At 34.2% G+C, this 18,098-nt stretch overlaps 1 protein-coding gene across 1 annotated transcript in view; it reads left to right on the top strand.

Moving 5' to 3' along the window:
* LOC105488240 (plexin domain containing 2) overlaps positions 1-18,098 on the top strand; it is a 467,180-nt gene that overhangs the window by 378,924 nt on the left and 70,158 nt on the right. The window contains exon 11 of the mRNA XM_011752134.3: positions 14,466-14,526. Within this exon, the coding sequence (XP_011750436.1) occupies positions 14,466-14,526 (61 nt within the window). The remainder of the gene's footprint in view (positions 1-14,465; positions 14,527-18,098) is intronic.

The raw sequence follows: 18,098 nt of genomic DNA, 5'->3' as shown, positions 1-18,098 counted from the left end.
GGATAGCACTTCACAGAGGCACAGCACACCTCAGCCCCCAAGATGTTCCATTCCTTTTTCTGAGGCACCAACAAAATAAAAGTTACAGCCTTTGTCTCCTTGTATGCATGTAAAGGTGCTATTCAAGTATAACATTTGGTATGAAGCCAAGAATTCTTAAGAAAGGGTGTCCAAAACGGAATCGTGACACTTCCACTAGTTTTATTTGTTATGGGGTGTTTGCTTCAGCAGCTCACAGCCACGGGGAGAGATCTTCTTCTTCTTTCCTGGAAAACTCAACTCTCACTTCCATCCTACCAAGATAGCAAAGTTGGATGCTGCAAAGGACCTTTTAGATTTTGATAGAATTCATCTATCAAAAAGAGAAGATTTTCCCTTGCTGTTTTATAACTGATTTCTGTGGCTAAAGAGGCTGAAGTCCTGACTTGGAGGATTTCGTGTAGATTTTCTGTATACGTCAAATGATAATATCTTATTTTTTCAATAAGCACTTCTCATAAGCACTTCTCGACCTGTGCTAGGTGCCATGGAGGGTATAGAATAAAATAACTGACATTTGTTGAGCACCCTCTATGTGAAACACCAAAAGAGTGCCTTGTCTACATTGTCTCATTTAATACACACTCAAACCCAGCAAAGGTAGATTTCAGAATCTATCTTACTGAAAACGAATATCAAATAATAGCTGTAGATACCACCCAGTAATCTCCAACAGATGGCAGAGAGAGATATCAGCCCCAGTTTTAGGCATGCAATTCTGAAGTTCATGTTCCTTCCACTAAATAATACAGCCTCATGTTTTGCAGTTGTTAAATGGGAAAAATTTTAAGAAACAGTGTCAAGTTGAGGTGAGACTTATATAACAGACAATTGTTGAACACGTTTCATGTCAATTATTTCATGTTCAAACTGTTAGTAACTTGCACTTTTTCCCTCTCTTCTTCCCATTATAGCCGTATTAAATGTGGCATTTTTTTTTCTGGAAGTAAAAATGTTGGAAATTACTAATCGACTTGTTAATTGTTAATTCACGGCTGGAGGCTCCATTGTTCTTAGTGCCTGCACTTGAAAAGCAAGTCAGGTGTGGCAAGGTTGGATTTTTTTTCTAATTTGATGCAATGTGCTCCCAAATTCTTCAGGATGTGCTAATTTTCTGCCTAGAACAAGACTCAGAAGTTGTGCTTTTAGTTAAGTGGAAACATAGCAATGTTGTTTAATGGAATAGTCACTTTTAATCATAGGTGCCAAAAGCTATGAAAATAACTAATTTTACTCTTAGAAATAAAATAACCATAAATATAATCATCTTTTTCTAAAGTAAAAAATATGCAACATTTCATTCATGTATACGTAATCAGAAGAAACAAAACCATTTACCTAATGACAATCATAGTCTTCCTTCAAAAACCATACCTCAGCTTCAGATTATTATTTATCTTTGAAGATCTATGTTTTTTTGTTGTTGTTGTTTGTTTTGTTTTGTGTTTTTGTTTTTGACAGTCTTGTTCTGTCACCAGGCTGGAGTGTAGTGGCGTGATCTTGGCTCTCACTGCAACCTCTGCCTCCCGGGTTCAAGTGATTCTCCTGCCTCAGCCTCCTGAGTAGCTGGGACTACAGGCGCGTGCCACCATGCCCAGATAATTTTTGTATTTTTAGTAGAAACGGGGTTTCACCATGTTGGCCAGGATGGTCTTGATCTCTTGACCTCGTGATCCACCCACCTTGGCCTCGCAAAGTGCTGGGATTAGAGACGTGAGTCACTGCACCCAGCCTTTATTTTTATTTTTTTCTTGAAATGGAGTCTTGCTCTGTTGCCCAAGCTCAAGTGCAGTGGCACGATCTTGGCTTACTGCAACCTCCGCCTCCTGGGTTCCAGCGATTCTCCCCGCTCAGCCTCCTGAGTAGCTGGGATTCTATGGTGTTTCTAAAGAGGTTGAGGATCTTTCATAAATAAAAAGCCAAATTGTTAAAACATGTTTTCAGCCATACTCTGGTTAGTGGCCCAAGTCATAGTTAAGAACAATCAATGAAGAAATATTTTCCTAATAATATTGGAAAAACTAGCTGGATTTTAAATATTACTAGTTCTTGATAAACAGAAGTTTTGTATTCGTATTTCTAATTATTAAACTTCTGTTAGATAATAAATTTTCTGTCCCGAAGCTGGGTGCTCTAACCTTGATTGGAGTTCCAGTTAAGAGAAGAATCCTCCTTGATCAGAGAACATTTCCCAGGGAAGGCGTCTTGGGTTGACTATCTCTGAGGGTGTGAGTAGGATGGGAGGGTAAAAGGGAATGCAGTAAAACAGAAGGCAAGCAGCTAACGTATGTTATAAATCAGAGGGAAATGATTTGGAAAGTAGTTTGTAGAAAGGCAATGCAAGGTGTCAGTGACAATGTGTTTATTAATTGTTCTTTGCGTTTCACTCCCATCTAAACCCCTAGCAAATACCATCCTCTGGAAATCCTAAAGCCCATCATTTCTAGAGCTCAATATTGACCGACTCTTCTATGACTATAGATACAAATTTCATATATGCTAATCCCAATGTTTTATGTTTAATTTATTTTAAATTTTTTAAGTTTTAATTTTTCGGATGCATGGTAAGTGTATATATTTATGGGGTACTAATCTCAAAAAGAGAAATGTCTGCAACTTTTAACTCTTAGTTATCTACAATTTCCACCTTACTACAAAAATTTACCTGACTCTGAGCATTTAACTCTAAGATATCCTTTGGGTTATAGCTGACTTTGTATTAATGAAATTATTAGCTTTTCAACTTTCCAACATCATAAAAAAGTTATATCTCTAATAAGGATTATTAGGAGTCTCAACATTTCAACAATTCTGCTATAACCTGATGTGGTTGCCTTGTTTTTGTCATATAATCCAGCTATAAGTTGATTTATCATTTTACTTTGCATTCACATGAAGAAGACACAAGGCAGAAAGTGATTAATGATTTATTCTCCCAAGGCTTCACTTTCTTGGGTTCTTAACTTGCTTCTTCACACTGATACAGTACAATGTTGATTAGAAGTGGTTACTGGCCGTTTTGTCATATTTCTAACACAAAGGGAAAATAGTCAGTCTTTCACTATGATGTATGAGGTTAGCTGTAGGTTATTCATGGATGTTCTGTATTATTTATTCTGTATAGAATTTTAAAACCTCAATAGTTAAAAATCCAGTCAATAGTTAAAATAACTAAAACATAGTCAGATAATAAATCTATTTTGTGAATACAAGTGTGGTTTAATTTAAAGAAATCTATTAATGCAGTTAGTAGCACTGGTACTGAAGATCACTTGGTCATCTTGACAGATGGAAAAAATATTTGATAAAATTTAACCATTTTTTTAAGTTAACATTAGCAAACTGAGATAGAGGATACTTACTACATGCAATAATAAATACTATTTTACAACATAAAAATATACTAAATGCTGAAGCCCAAGAAACATTAAAGTAACAAAGAAGGCAAGGATGAGATCACCATTATTATGTAGCATAATTCTGTAATTCTAGTTACAGAAAAAAGAAACATAAGTAAGAAATAGGACTATTGGAAAGGAGAAAGAAAAGTTATTATTTGTAAATAAAAGAATCAGTTGCTACACAGCAGTCAATAGTGTTCTACGTCAGAAATGACTATTTAAAAAATGCAACAATTTAAACTTCTTAACATTAGCAAAAATAGTTACTAACAAAATTAGTAATATATGGAAATTATATAAGGAGAAGAATGAATAATGAGGCACTTGACTAACACCTGAATAAACATTTAATGGATGTAAAGTTGCATTTAGTAATATGTCAACTATTTCCACATCTATTCTATCAAATTCACAATAGCACTATTCTTTGGAACATTAGAATGTGATTATAAAATTTGCAGAGAAGAATTAAATGTGTATGACTACTCAAGGAAAAAATAAAAATGAGGACAAGGATGGAGGATTTAAACTAGGTATTATTCAACAGAGGATTCTGAGAATGTTAGTCATCTATCTGGGAAAAAATATATGTATTTTTAAATTTGGTTCTTACTTCTCACCCTATTCCAAAATAAATTTAAAAGAGTTTAGAGAAATAAACTAAGAAATGAAATAATGGGGTAGCTAGGAGAGAATCTGGCAGTTGTTTCTTTAATGCTAAAGTAGGAGAGGCTTTTCTGAGCAAAAAAGCAATAAAAGAAATTTTAAAACAAAAGGTTGGAAAACTTCACTATGTAAATATGCAAACTGCTGTATGGCCAAAAACAAAAAAAAAATTGAATTAAAGGGAAAATTAGAGACACATGGTATATTTGACAGAGATTTAATGCTCTTAGTGTATAGAAATCTTTGCTTTAACAGAAAGAACAGCCCAATCAAAAGAAATGCGGAAAGTAAGTGATTGTACAATTTAAAAATGAAGGAATATGAAGAGTCAATGAACACTTAACCTCACCAGTAATATAAGAAATGTTAACTGAAACATGAAATATCATTTTAATGTAAATCAAAAAAAGGTGAGGTTGTGTATTTTGTAAGGTTTCAAATGACACATGTAATCTCATATATAGGTTGAATAAATCTCCATAAAACCATGTAATGGGGTGTATGCTGTCATTAAAAATTACCTCTTAACAACAAAAACAAAGATAAACAAATGACATTGCAACAAATGAAAAAGCTTCTCCACAGCAGGGTAAACAGCAAAGTGAAAAAAACCTACAAAATAGATGATATTGATGAACTATTCATCTGACAGAAGATTAATATCTAGATACAAGGAACTCAAACATCCAAATAGCAAAAAACCAACAACCTAATTAAAAATTAGGTAAATGACCTGAACTGATACTTCTCAAAAGATGATATACGAATGGCCAACAAATATAATTTAAAAAATACTCAACATAATTAATCACCAAGGAAATGCAAATCAAAACCACAATGAGGTATCATCTCACCCCAATTAGGCTAGCTATCATCAAAAAGATAAAAAGTAACAAATGCTGCTGACGAGGACATGGAGAAAAGGGAACTTTTTTACACTGTTGGTGGGCATGCAAACTGGTACAACCACTATGGAGAACAGTATGGAGGTTCCTCAAAAAACAATAGAACTACCAGATGATCTAGCAATCCCACTAGTAGACATTGATGCAAAGGAAGGGAAATCAGTATATTAAAGAGACATCTCCACACCCATGTTTATTGCAGCACTATTCACTATAGCCAAGATATGGAATTAACCTAGCTGTTCAACAACAGATCAGTGGATAAAGAAAATGTAGGATATATACACAATAGAATACTGTTCAGCCTTATAAAGAAGGAAATTCTGTCATTTAAGGTAACATGGATGGAACTGGAGGACATTATGTTAAGTGTTTCACTGATTTCAAGTCCAGAACAGAAAGTTTAATGCCTCACATTCTCATTCATATGCAGAAGCTTTACAAAAATAAAAGGTGATTTCATGGAAATAAAATGCAGAACAGTGAATATTCGAGGCTGGGAAGAGTAGGTGAAAGAGGGAGAAAGGGAGAGATTTGTTAAAGGACATATATTATAGCTAGATAGAAGGAGTAAGTTCTAGTGTTCTATTAAAATGTTATCTATATCTATTATATGATATAGAACCATATAACGGTATAACATATATAATAACATACAATAACAATATAACTATTTAACAATAACTCTATATTATAATATAGTTAGCAATAATATACATTTTCAAATAGTTAGAATGAGAATATTGAATGTTCCTAACACAAAGAAATGACAAATGTTTGAGATGATGGATATTCTAATTAACCCAATCTGATCCCTATACATTATATGTATTAACACATAACTACATACCCCATTAAATGTGTAAAATTGTCATATGTCAATTAAAATGTTTCCTCTCAAAGGATATTTATGGACATGGAAAAATGCCTAGACTATCTACTTGGAAAAGCAAGCTATTACATGTTGTGATTCTAATTAATTGATTAATTCATTGGTACAAGTAAATATACATTAAATAAAGTTGAGGTTGAACGTAAAACTAACACCATCTTAGCATTAGGATACACCTACTTTAGTGTGTTTTTGAATTTTTTGTGAATTTTCTTCAAAATGGTTATTTTTAAAACCAGCCAATGCTATTTAACATATACATATTATGTAGAGTTCAAATTATTTATTGGACAATATTTTTCAAACTGAGCACTGCAGTTCAGCATTTTTACCTAGTGGGTTACAACCAGCATTTTTTAAATGAATTATAATGACATATAAAATATATCTGTGCTTTATGTGGATCTTTAGAAAAAAGGAACAAAAAAATGAAACATTGTGACAAATATTTAGCTTCAATACGTACACACAGATATACAGGTAAATACCCAAACACAATGTTAAATATACTTGCTAGTATGATTTTTTCTAAAGAGGTTCAAAGACTCTATATTGGAGAAATTTTAATTGAAGATTTCAGAAATGTCGTACTTTATGTTGCCAATGCATTTCCATCCACCTGATGCAAGTGAAACCACACTGAAAGTCACCGAGGAATTCAGATTTCACCATTTCCGCAACTGCTGGTTTTTAAAAATGTAACCAGCGCAATAACCAACTGGGGCTTAAACTTGTGAAATTATTGAAGCTACAATGCTCTGTAAAGAAGGACTGTGTGAGTCAATATACAGCCAAACTTGCACCATTTAAAACCCCCTTAGCCAGCATATTTCAATATGTACTAGCATCACTTAGAAAGTTTCACAGGTAGCAAAGATAGAAATTGGATTTTACTGTGAGAATAGTATTGTAAGCAAATCAGTCAAGTCTTTAGAGTCAAACACTGTAACTTTTAACTATTTTCAAATGAATGAATACTTCATTTTCTTTCCCATTCTAAGAGTTTTAAGAAATTTTTAAAATTTAGACATAAAATAAATACCAAAGCATCTAATAATCTACCTAGAGTTGCTGTTTCCTAAACTGGGCTTAGTGGATTGTCCCATTGTATAATTGGCTTTGTTTTAATGCATCACAATTTCAACTTGTATTTCCATCTACCTTTTTATATGTTTGTCATCCCTGTAAAGCCCTGCACATGCACAACCAAGGACATTTTGCCAACGTCATCAGTGGCTTTTAATCAGAACGATTTCTGAGAAAATTCACCTATTTCTAAATAAGACTCAATATTGTAGCTTCACCCAGTGTCAACTCTTTCCTGTCCTACACACTCCTAAACTGAAAACAGGCTAGATATAAAGAGGTGACATTCACAGGAAGAACTGCAGCATGCAAAGCCAATTGCAGAAATCATTTTCCTTGTTGGAAATTTTATCAATGAAAGATAGGATAACAACTAAAAAGTAATGAAAATACCTTTTTTGCCTATTATTTGGAAGAGAGCGAAATAAGATACGAATTTCTTTCTTTTTTTGTGTGTGATAGAGTCTCACTCTGTTGGCCAGGCTGGGTTGCAGTGGCGTGATAACAGCTTGCTGCAGCCTCAGCCTCCTACACTCAACCTCCTGCACTCAAGCAATCTTTCCACTTCAGCCTCCCAAGTAACTGAGACTACAGGCAGGCGCCACCATGCCCAGCTAATTTTTCTATTTGTTTTTAGAGACAGAGTTTTGCCCAGCTACTCAGACTGATCTTGAACTCCTGGGCTCAAGAGATCCTTCTGCCTTGGCTTCCCAAAGTGCTGGGATTACAGGCATGAGTCACCGTGCCTGGCCCAATCTGATTGTGTGTGTGTGTAAGAGAGATGACAGAATTGGAAGAATAAAAGTCCCTGATGTTGTTATGCTTTATAAATACATACATATTAGGGCCACTCTAGATTCTAGAAAACTAGAGGAAAGATTGAGCTCTTACTTTGGAAAACCTGCACCTTCTGGAGATTAGATAATGTGATCCCAGTTTTCTATTTGAAACCCATCTCTAAAGCAAAGTTCTTGTATTCTGCAGATAACTATTCTTGACATTGGATTATGATTTCAGCTACAAGTAGCATCAAGATCTTTTATCAGAAGAAAACACACTCCACCTTCTTGCATACTCTAATGATGTAAAACTTCATAAGTGATCCTACAGTATTGTCTCTGTAATAGATTATGAATAGATTCATCTATCTTTCCCAGAGTAGTGTATAATAAATAGTTCAGGCATGAAAATTCTGAAAATTTTCAGCTCAAGATTGTTGATTTTAGGAGAAATGTGTTTAGAAATTGTCTTGTCCACTTCATGCCTGAGGCCAACTAGGAGTAAGCATGCCTGTATGAGAAATAAGATATATTTTACTAGTTTATAATTTGAAATAAGGATAATTATAATTAACATTTTAAATTTTATGACCATTTTTCAGTTAAACTTTTTCAGTATTTCTAAAGAAAATTATTTTCCCATATCTTATAGCTCCATACTACCAGTTACCTATTTTGTCATAATAAAACATGCTATTCGCTATAATCACTGCTGTTTATCATCTCATTTAAAATACTGGTGCTTCTTTTTAAAGCGTCTTCCCATTTCTTTGATGCCGGAGGATCATTTTTTATACTTTTGCATAATGTGGCAAGAAAATTTACTAAAGGCACAGTTGACTTTTCCATTAAGATAACACACCCTGATAAATACCCTAAGGCTACAAGGATCATATAAATCACCAGATAATTTGATGTAGTATTTGTCCAAAAATCCTAAGATATTTTTTAAAAAAAAGATTTTTAAAAACAATCTTAAGATTTAATTTTACAGAGCTTTATTTTTACATATAGAACATAGTTAAGCAAACTACAGTAAGTGAGTTAAAAATATGACCTACTTCCTGGTTTTATAAAGTTTTATTGGCACACAGTCACACCCGATCTGTTTACACATTTATCTGTATCTGTTTTCAAGCTACAATGGTGACTAGTTGGGACAGAAACAACATAGCCTGCAAATCCTACAATATTTACTATCTGGTCCTTTACAAAAAAAGTTTGCAGGCCCCTGGCCTAGAAACTGATTTCTAATAGAGTCTTAAGATTCTATGTAGTTTCTTTGCTAAATTCTTCATAGAAGTTTCATTTCACTGGTGGAATGAAACATGTTTAATTGCTGAGTAAGACAAGCACTTCATTTTTAATCCTTATGTGTTGCTTATGTATGTATTTTAACATTTACTCTATTTTCTACATAGGAATATATTACCCTTGCAAAATAATTCCTATTTCTGAAATTCTTTCTACGAAACTGACATAAGTTAGAGATACGATGAGATTTATACTTTTATCTCTTGAATCGATACATGCCACAAGCTGGGAGAATATTGTTTGTTTTCTAGGCTACCTTATTTAATGGAATTCTCTTAGTATGTTTCCTGGGGGCTTTGAAATCAACACACCCTTGAAATTGAGTGGAAATTAGTATAATTAATTTGAAGTACTTTATAGCTCTCTATTAATTTGTTTTGGAATCAGACAATGGTGAGAAGAGAATAACTTGGACATAAAAACATTAAAAACCTACTGTAGTTAGGAGTTCACATTTTGTTGAAATCAATTATGTGAGAAATATTTACAAAACCATGTAATTTCTGTACATTTTGAATAAAGATTTGGCCCATATGTGAGAGCAAGTTCGATGTTCTCTCATAATATTCTATGATATTGATTCCCAAATATGATGATAAAGGACTTTTATTATAAAACACATTTCACATTAATATGGTACATAGAATTAATTCCTAAACATTTTCCAAATCCTGTCTATGAAGTGAAAACCTCATTTACTCATTTTTCTATGATAGTCAGATTTGGTGCATGCATACTATGTACCAAAGTTGTTATTAGGTATAAAGGTATAATTAGGTATTAAACCAGCTAACACTTACTTAATCTTTACTAGACAAATACTGAACTTTTAATCCTTACATAACTTCCCCCACCTTATCTTACAGATGAGGAAACAGGCTTAGAAAGGAAAAATAACTTAGAGTACAACATTTCAGTTAGACAGAAGGAATAAGTTTCTTGAGATGTATTGCACAATGCAATGAGTATAGCATATTGTATCTTTTGTATATTTGTATAATTTCGCTGTACCTATCTATTACATATTGTATATAATGACTACATTGTATATATAGTGTAGTGTATGTTTCAAAATTGCTTACAGGGTAAATTTCAAATGTTCTCATCACAAAAAGATCAGTATCTGAGATAATGGCTATATTAATTAACTTATTTAATCATTTCACATTGCATACATATATCATAATATCACACTGTACCTCATAAATATATACAATTATAATTTGTCAACATGCAGTGCGATCATTCAAAAAAAAAGGAAAAGGAAAATAACTTGTTTAAGATCACACACCTTTTGTGCCCAAGCCAAAATACTAACTCAAACAATTGGTTTCCAAAGCCTCACTTTTAATCATGTTCTCCTGAAAGCTTTGTAAGATAAATTTGAAAGCAACCAATTGTATTATGATAGTGGACATTTGCACTTGGTGTTGGGTGGTCTCTGAGCAAGGGTTGCTGAATCTGCTTCTTGGAGGAGATTGGGGTTGAGTTGGATTGGGTTTGCCAGTTGGGTAGGCCAGCCATATGTAATAGTGTGTTCAAAGGCAGAGTCATGAAAGAGCAGCATAGCACCTTCAGGGAAGGGAAAACAATTTGCTGTGCTTAGAGCAAAAGGAGGGTATGAATGGGTTGTAGAGCATGGGCTACAGGAGTGAGCAAGAGGCCTGAATATATTGTAGAGGAGGTCATTGTGGGAAGAATCCCTTGAAGGTGTTTATTTACAATAAAAATTGCTGGGTTCCAATTACCAGAGAATCTTATTCAGTTACACCTATGAATTTGCATTTGGACAGACATCCCAGGTAATTCCATTGTGGGACAGCCTCTTTGTGAATCACCATTAAAAATGTTGGAAAACAATGTGCTGGATAGTGATATGGTTAATGTCATTGTGCTTTAAAACACACACACACACACACACAGAGCATACAGCAGCTCTGTGGGGCAGGAAGGTGTTCTCAAAAGTGATTTTGGTTTACTTAGAATTCAGAAATAATGTAAAGGTGGCTTTTCCTGGTGGTTTATACAACTCTCTCTCACACACACATTCTTGTGCTTATAATTGCTTTTGGATGCTATTTAGATTACTGGCCTCTAAAAAATGCTAAAATGCCAGGATCCAGTTTTATTCATTTTTAAGGCACTAAATGCTGCAAAAAAGAATGCGCTTTTCAAACCAAATTTCACTTGTTTTGTCATTCTCAGTCCTTTCCATTCTAGTCCTCAGTAAATTTCAATTAATAAGAAATTTTTGTCAATAAATAAATGATGAATTACTTAATTGATTTATATTTTCAGTAGAACCTAATTTCATGCAACATAACTGGGGGATTATTTAATAAATCAAGCAAACTGCATTTCTGCACTTTTCCCTGGGATTAATTTACTAATTTAAAGGACTAATTTTTCCAAGGTAAAATTTCAGTTGATATACAAATTTAAGATTTGACACTGTCTTATTAAAATATAACGTAAAAGTTCGTACGTCCCATTGACTTTGAAAACATTTGAAACAAAGTAAGTGAAAACAAACTGTGTTTTAGGAACCATCTGTTCCATTGAATTACTTGTGGTTATGGTCAGGTGGCTCCCAAGAAAATTTTTTTTTCTGAAGAAAATTGATACATCCCCATCTTCCAAAACAGAATGTCAGTACATTCTTCAATGTTTAAACAAACTTGAAAGGAAAATATAGGAGGGACCACTCATCTAATTCATCTGGAATTAAATAGACACCATACGTCAAAATCTCATTGGGTAACCAGAGATGGCCTTGACCAACTGGGGATTCTCAAATTTAGGATGCCAAATCCCACACTAATGTTTACTCCACACTTAAGCATGTTCAACACAGATGGTAGGCATAAAATAGCTTAACTTCAATGGACCATGCCCTGAGAGAATGAGAGAGGCAGTCTTCTGTGTTGACAGGAGGGTTGTTTTCACATTCCACTTGAATTAAATTATGCTTGTTCATCCCGTGGTGCATAATCTCTGGCTAGGATTCTTAGAAAGAGCTATCATGTGGACTCACTGCAAAGCAAGTTAAAAATAATTAAAAAAAAGAAAGATTGCAAAGTAACGCTGTGAGCACTGTAAGAAAATATAAGGTCAAAGTTGAACAGTTTCCATTTATTTTGAAAAATATATGAGTATCTATTTAGAGTAACATGATTAACATGGATTTTTACATATTATATGTAGATATATTGTATTAGTCCATTTTTCACCCCGCTGATAAAGACGTACCTTAGACTGGGTACTTTATAAAGAGAAAGACATTTAATGGACTCACAGTTTCCCATGGCTGGGGAGGCCTCACAATCATGGTGGAAGGCAAAAGGCACGTCTTACATGGCGCAGACAAGAGAGATTGAGAGCCAAGCAAAAGGGGAAACCCTGTATAAAACCATCAGATCTTGTGAGACTTATTCACCACCATGAGAACAGTATGGGGGAAACTGCCCCCCATGATTTGATTATCTCCCACTGGGTCCCTCCCACAACACAGGGAAATTATGGGAGCTACAATTCAAGATGAGATTTGTGTGGGGATGCAGCCAAAGTGTATCATGTGTGTTTATATGTTAACATTCAGAGGCAATGTATATCTTTAATTTCAATGAACTGGCAAAAGTAGCTTGAATTTCTCATATGAAAAAGATATTATGTATCAGATAAAGTAGATAATATGATCAATATAAGACCCTAGCTTTCAAACATTCTCAATTAAGTTTGATAATTAAGACATAAGTACATGAGATTTTTACATAAAGGAGGAAAAAAAATAAAGTAAGGTGTATTCACAGCAATACAGTAGCCCCCCTTCTCCAAGACCTTTAGTGGATACCTGAAATCAAGGATAATACCAAACGCTATATATACTATGTTTTCTCCTGTATATACATAGCTATGATAAAGTTTAACTTACAAATTAGACACCATGGAAATTAACAACTAGTAATGAAATACAACAATTATAACAATAGAGTGTAACAAAAGTTATATGAATGTGATCTTTTCCTCTCCCTCTTAAAATATGTTATTGTACTGTACTCACCTATTTTCAGACCATAGTTAACCATGGATAACTGAAACCTCCTGAAAGGAATGACTGTAGTAGCAATGCTTTGCCAGAATGTGCTCTGGATAGTAATTTCTGGGTCTTAGAAAATGATTGGGCTGTGTAAGAGTACGTAGGGAAGACAGAAAATTATTCCAGTCAAGGAAGACAGTATGAGTGAACACAGTCTAAGTAACAGGATGCTTGCTAAATTAGATCTTTTAGGCCTGACCTATTTCTAGTGCAATTGGGTGTCCCCAAGAAGATACTCGGGTTCCATGATTCACTAGACAGACTCATAGAACTCAGAAAAGCTGTTATACTCAAGGTTGCCACAGGAAAAGGAGATGAGTTAAAATCAGCAAAGGTGAAATGCACATAGGGCAGAATCTAGGAGAGACCAGTACAAGTTACCAGTTGTCTTCTCCCAGTGGAATTACACAGATAGTACTTAATTTCCCCAATGACAATGTGCGATAATACACAACAAGTATTGCTAGTCAAGAAAGCTCACCCAAGCTTGGTCTCCAGGGTTTTTATTAAAGGTCCATTCATCGGGATAGAATACCCTCGTGACTAATCTTATCTTCCAGTCTTCAGCTCTCCCAAGGGTCAAACTGTTACAGCATGGCCCAGGGTCCCAAGGAAATGAAGTCAGATATTCACAATAAATCAAATTGTCAGCGTAAACTATCTTCATGGCACAAGACCCAAGGTAGACACTCTTACTAGGCGGGATAGTCCAGGAGTTCAGAGGTTACTTCTCAAGAGCAGGTCAGGGGCCAGTTTTGTCTTTGGAACATACAGGGTCTGAAAACCCCACAACTGCCAAGTTAACATTTTACTGCACAAAAGAGAAAGAGTTTGTGTGATGGTTGGTCTTCAATGAATGAGTGAAATGAACGAATGAATGAACCTGCAATCATGAAATCCAATATTTGCACCAAAAAAAAGTCTGCATTTATTTGTTTTAATGATGAGAAAAAAAGTACAAGGTAAAAGAAAATCCACTTCATAGAATAGCAATTGGTCTTACCTTTGTGCAGGGATCTAGGTATTCCGTGCAGTGCAGTTTGCTTTAACAGTGATTTGGTTGTCATGTGTGATCCTAACAGTGACACTCTAAGGAGTGAGCGATTACTTAGCAACCCTCTAAATGTTTCACTGCTTCTCTAGTTGCAAGTTCTATAGAAGAGTTAATGTTCTGCTAAACTGAAAATGTGAGAATGAACTACCTACTAATCTTTTTCTCTTAATTTCTGTCCACCACCCTGCACCCTATCCTTCCTTTTCTGAACTGCAATGTGGTCTTCTTTGAAGATGTTCCAGTGGATTTGATCGTCATCGGCAGGACTGGGTGGACAGTGGATGCCCTGAAGAGGTATACATGCTTTATTGTGACAGAATCCTGGACCAAGCTGTCTTATATATGTGTTTGTAACTGTTAATAATTTTTATTCAAAATTCATGCCCTAAAACTTAATGAAAGGAGAAGAATCCTTCTATAAGCCCAATGTCTGCACATATTAGGGGTTCAATAATTGCTGGCTATTTTTGTTAAATTAGATACCATTTTCATTACATTGTAGCAACTTGCTACAACCCGTAATATATGCAGACATTGGGCTTAACTATTGTTATGTATTATCTCATTTCATTCTCATATTCATTCTATGAAGAACAGTGCCTGCACTGTCACTACCCTCATATTACCAAGGAGAGAAAGGGGAGGAGTGAGGAGAGCTTGTGGGGAAGGGTGGAGTGCAGGTTCTTGGAGAGTCAGGTAAGTGGCTAGGGAATAGTAGAGCCAGGATTGGAATCTGTATGAGCAAAGAGCAGTTCTCTTAAATGCTTGCTATTTCTCTAGGAAGTACAAATCCATTGTTTCTCTTTGTAACTCAAACAGCAAGACCAGTGGTATTGTGTAGGGTGGAAGACTGCAGCAAATTGGTGTGCTGTAATAAATGAGAAATTGTAAAACATTAGTTGGCATAGAGAAATGGTATAATGTTAACTCTGAAGGAAACATGATGGAGACGAGAGTGCAGTGAAGTCATTTAAGCAATTGGATAACAGGAACAGTTTTAACCCGTTTAAAAACTTTGCAGTGAATTGCATTTATGCTATCATTGCAAGATCATAGAAAGTTATCCTGTAAAGTTTATGAAGAAAAGTTTTTACTTCTTCTGACTTCATTAAGTTTTGCGGTATGAGTTTTGAATTAAAACTGCTAACAATTACAAAAGTTTTTTATTTAGCAAAACAAGTCATGCTGAAATGCTGTTTTAAAAACTATTCGTTCAATGGTTACTTACAGGCTTTTTAAATTCATTTTTGGGGAGCATGTCTCATAAAGATCTTGAGCAGTACATTTAAAAAAAAATTCTTGAACTTTAAATGCAGTATTGCCAGTGTAGCTTTAATCAACCTTTTGAAATTTCATTTAGAGAATGACAGCAGTGTGTACTCATCCATCTCACCTCATTTCTCTAATAACATAGTTCAAAAGAATATTGACAAAGCCATAGTTGTGTTTTGAGACAATCATTGCTTTCATATAACCAGTTATCTCAATATAAAATGTTAAAAATGAATATCTGTATATGTGTAAAGATTGAGAATATAATTCAGACATATATATTTTTCTCCCAAATTTGGTTTATCTTTTCATTTTGTCTATGATTTTATGTCACTAACTTTATCAATTTAATCTGTCAAACGTATCAATATTTTATTTTTATGATGAGTTTTATATGCCTGTGCATTTTGTTTTAAAAGAATTTTCCTACCAAATTTCATCTAGGTGTTATTTTTGTATATTTTTTCTGAATGTTTCAAAGCTTTGTCTTACACATCAAAATCTATTCCATTTGGAATTGGTTTTTATGTGTTATATAAGATAGAGATTCAGTTTTATGGGTTTTTTTTTTTTCCTGATGGATAGCCAAATTTCAAGCACTATTTGTTAATTAATCCTCTCTTTTGGCAATATCTTGCAAAGCCACTTGTGTTACGTATATTTTCTGGGCTCTCCTCTTCTGAAGCTCTGTCAATAGCTCGATCAGTGTCCCACTGAATTAATTAGTATTGCTTTGTAAGAAATCTCACTATATACAGGACAAATCTCCTTACTTTTTCTTCCTCACAAGTGTTTTGGGTATTTTAGGGCTTTTGTCCTTCATATAAATTTTAGACTCACCTTATCGAGATCTGTAATCCATCAGTCAATACATCTTATTAACATTTTATTGGAAATACACTGAATTATGAATTATATCACATTTCCTAATTATGGAAGCTTTTAAAATTTACCTTTTTTACTATTGACTTCTAAACTAATTAAGTCATCATCAGAGAACATGTTATGATCTTTAAAGCTGATTGGAAATTTTTCATGAACTAGTACATGGGCATTTTGTACAAAGGGTCTATGTGTGTTCAAGAAAAATATGTGTTTTCTTATTGGCTGGGTGTCAAGCTTGATAAATGTGCTGTTCAGCTGTACTTCTCCATGCTCTTTATTTTCACCTTCTGACTTCTTTGAAAGCTTGACCTTTTCATCTTTTCCTCATATTTTTAAACATCCATTATATGTAATCTGTTTCCTTATTACTCTGTGCTGTATTTGGGATGATTTCTTCGATATATTTACCGGTTTATTAATTCTCCCTTCATCTTGTTTAATATTCTATGTAATCTACTCACTGAAGTAGAAATTCCAACAAATACATTTCTCATATCTAAAATTTAAATTTGACATTTATTACATCTGCCAAGTATTTTATAGTTTCATTTGAACAGTTCATTTCTCAATTTTATCTTTTATGATTTTAAAGATTCCATGTATGATTTTTATATATTCCATATTGGATGATCCCATTATCTAAAGTTTTGGTGATCTAAATAGTATGGTCATTGTTTTTGCTGAGTCTTTGTCAGACAGCTATTTTTTTTTTCTTTTTTAGTGTATATTTGTCTGATCCTATTCTAAGATCTAAATAGGTAATGTTTTCCACCAAAGAGGATTTGATGATGGGATCCTTAGGATTTTCGGGTTACCATAAGTCTCTGCCCTAATATGAGGAGGAGAAGTTCAGATTTATCTCCCCTGTCTACTGCTGTTGCAAGGCTTTTTCTCTTTAGAGCGATATTGATTTTGGTTTTTTTTCCTCAGGGCAAATTTTGCTTTTTTACTTCCCTTAATGTATACAGCTCCTACTATCTTTATAGCACATTGCTTTTGCTTTGTTTTATTATTTTTCTTTTTAGTGGGGAGGGGAATAAACAATGGAAAGGCACCGTTGGGATATTCTTTACTTCCTGCAAATCCTAATGCTTTAAAATTCAAGTTTTATTCAGAATTTATTTGTTTTGTAATAGGAGGGCTATTTAGTTCCTTAGTCTGCAATTACTGGCTAAAAGTAATCTGAGTCCTGGATTTTACTTAAACATTAGGGTGTTTACTGAACATGGGATCCTGTTTACTGAATACTAGGTCCTGTTCATTGACAATAGAAACACAAGGAGAGAATAATATCTGGCAAGTTCCATTCTATACTTCTTGAGTTTGAGATGTATGTGACATTCACATGCATACACCTGGTCAATAGATGACTTTTTGGGCCTGAAATCTGGAAGAGGAATGTAGACTGGAAATATAGATTTTTGAATAATCAACATAAAGATGTTCATTGCAGTCATGGGTGTAGAGAAGATTGCAAAAGATAATGCATAGAATGAAGTGGCAGATCAAGAATGATCCATAAATAAGAACCACCCCAACACTTAAGGAATGGACATAAATAAAAGGAAATCGAGATGGAGTTGTGAGGGAGGTGTCAGAACATTGGGAAGAGTGTGTGTCACAGAAACCCAAGACAAGGGAGTGGACATCTCCACCATAGACTGATGAAGTGTCAGGAGGACACCATGGAAGATGTTGGGTATTTAGCT

This window comes from Macaca nemestrina, chromosome 9 (genome assembly GCF_043159975.1).
Source record: "Macaca nemestrina isolate mMacNem1 chromosome 9, mMacNem.hap1, whole genome shotgun sequence".
Lineage (NCBI taxonomy): Eukaryota > Metazoa > Chordata > Mammalia > Primates > Cercopithecidae > Macaca > Macaca nemestrina.
The sequence above is the reverse complement of the archived record's forward strand: the minus strand, read 5'-3'. Positions and strand labels throughout refer to the sequence as shown.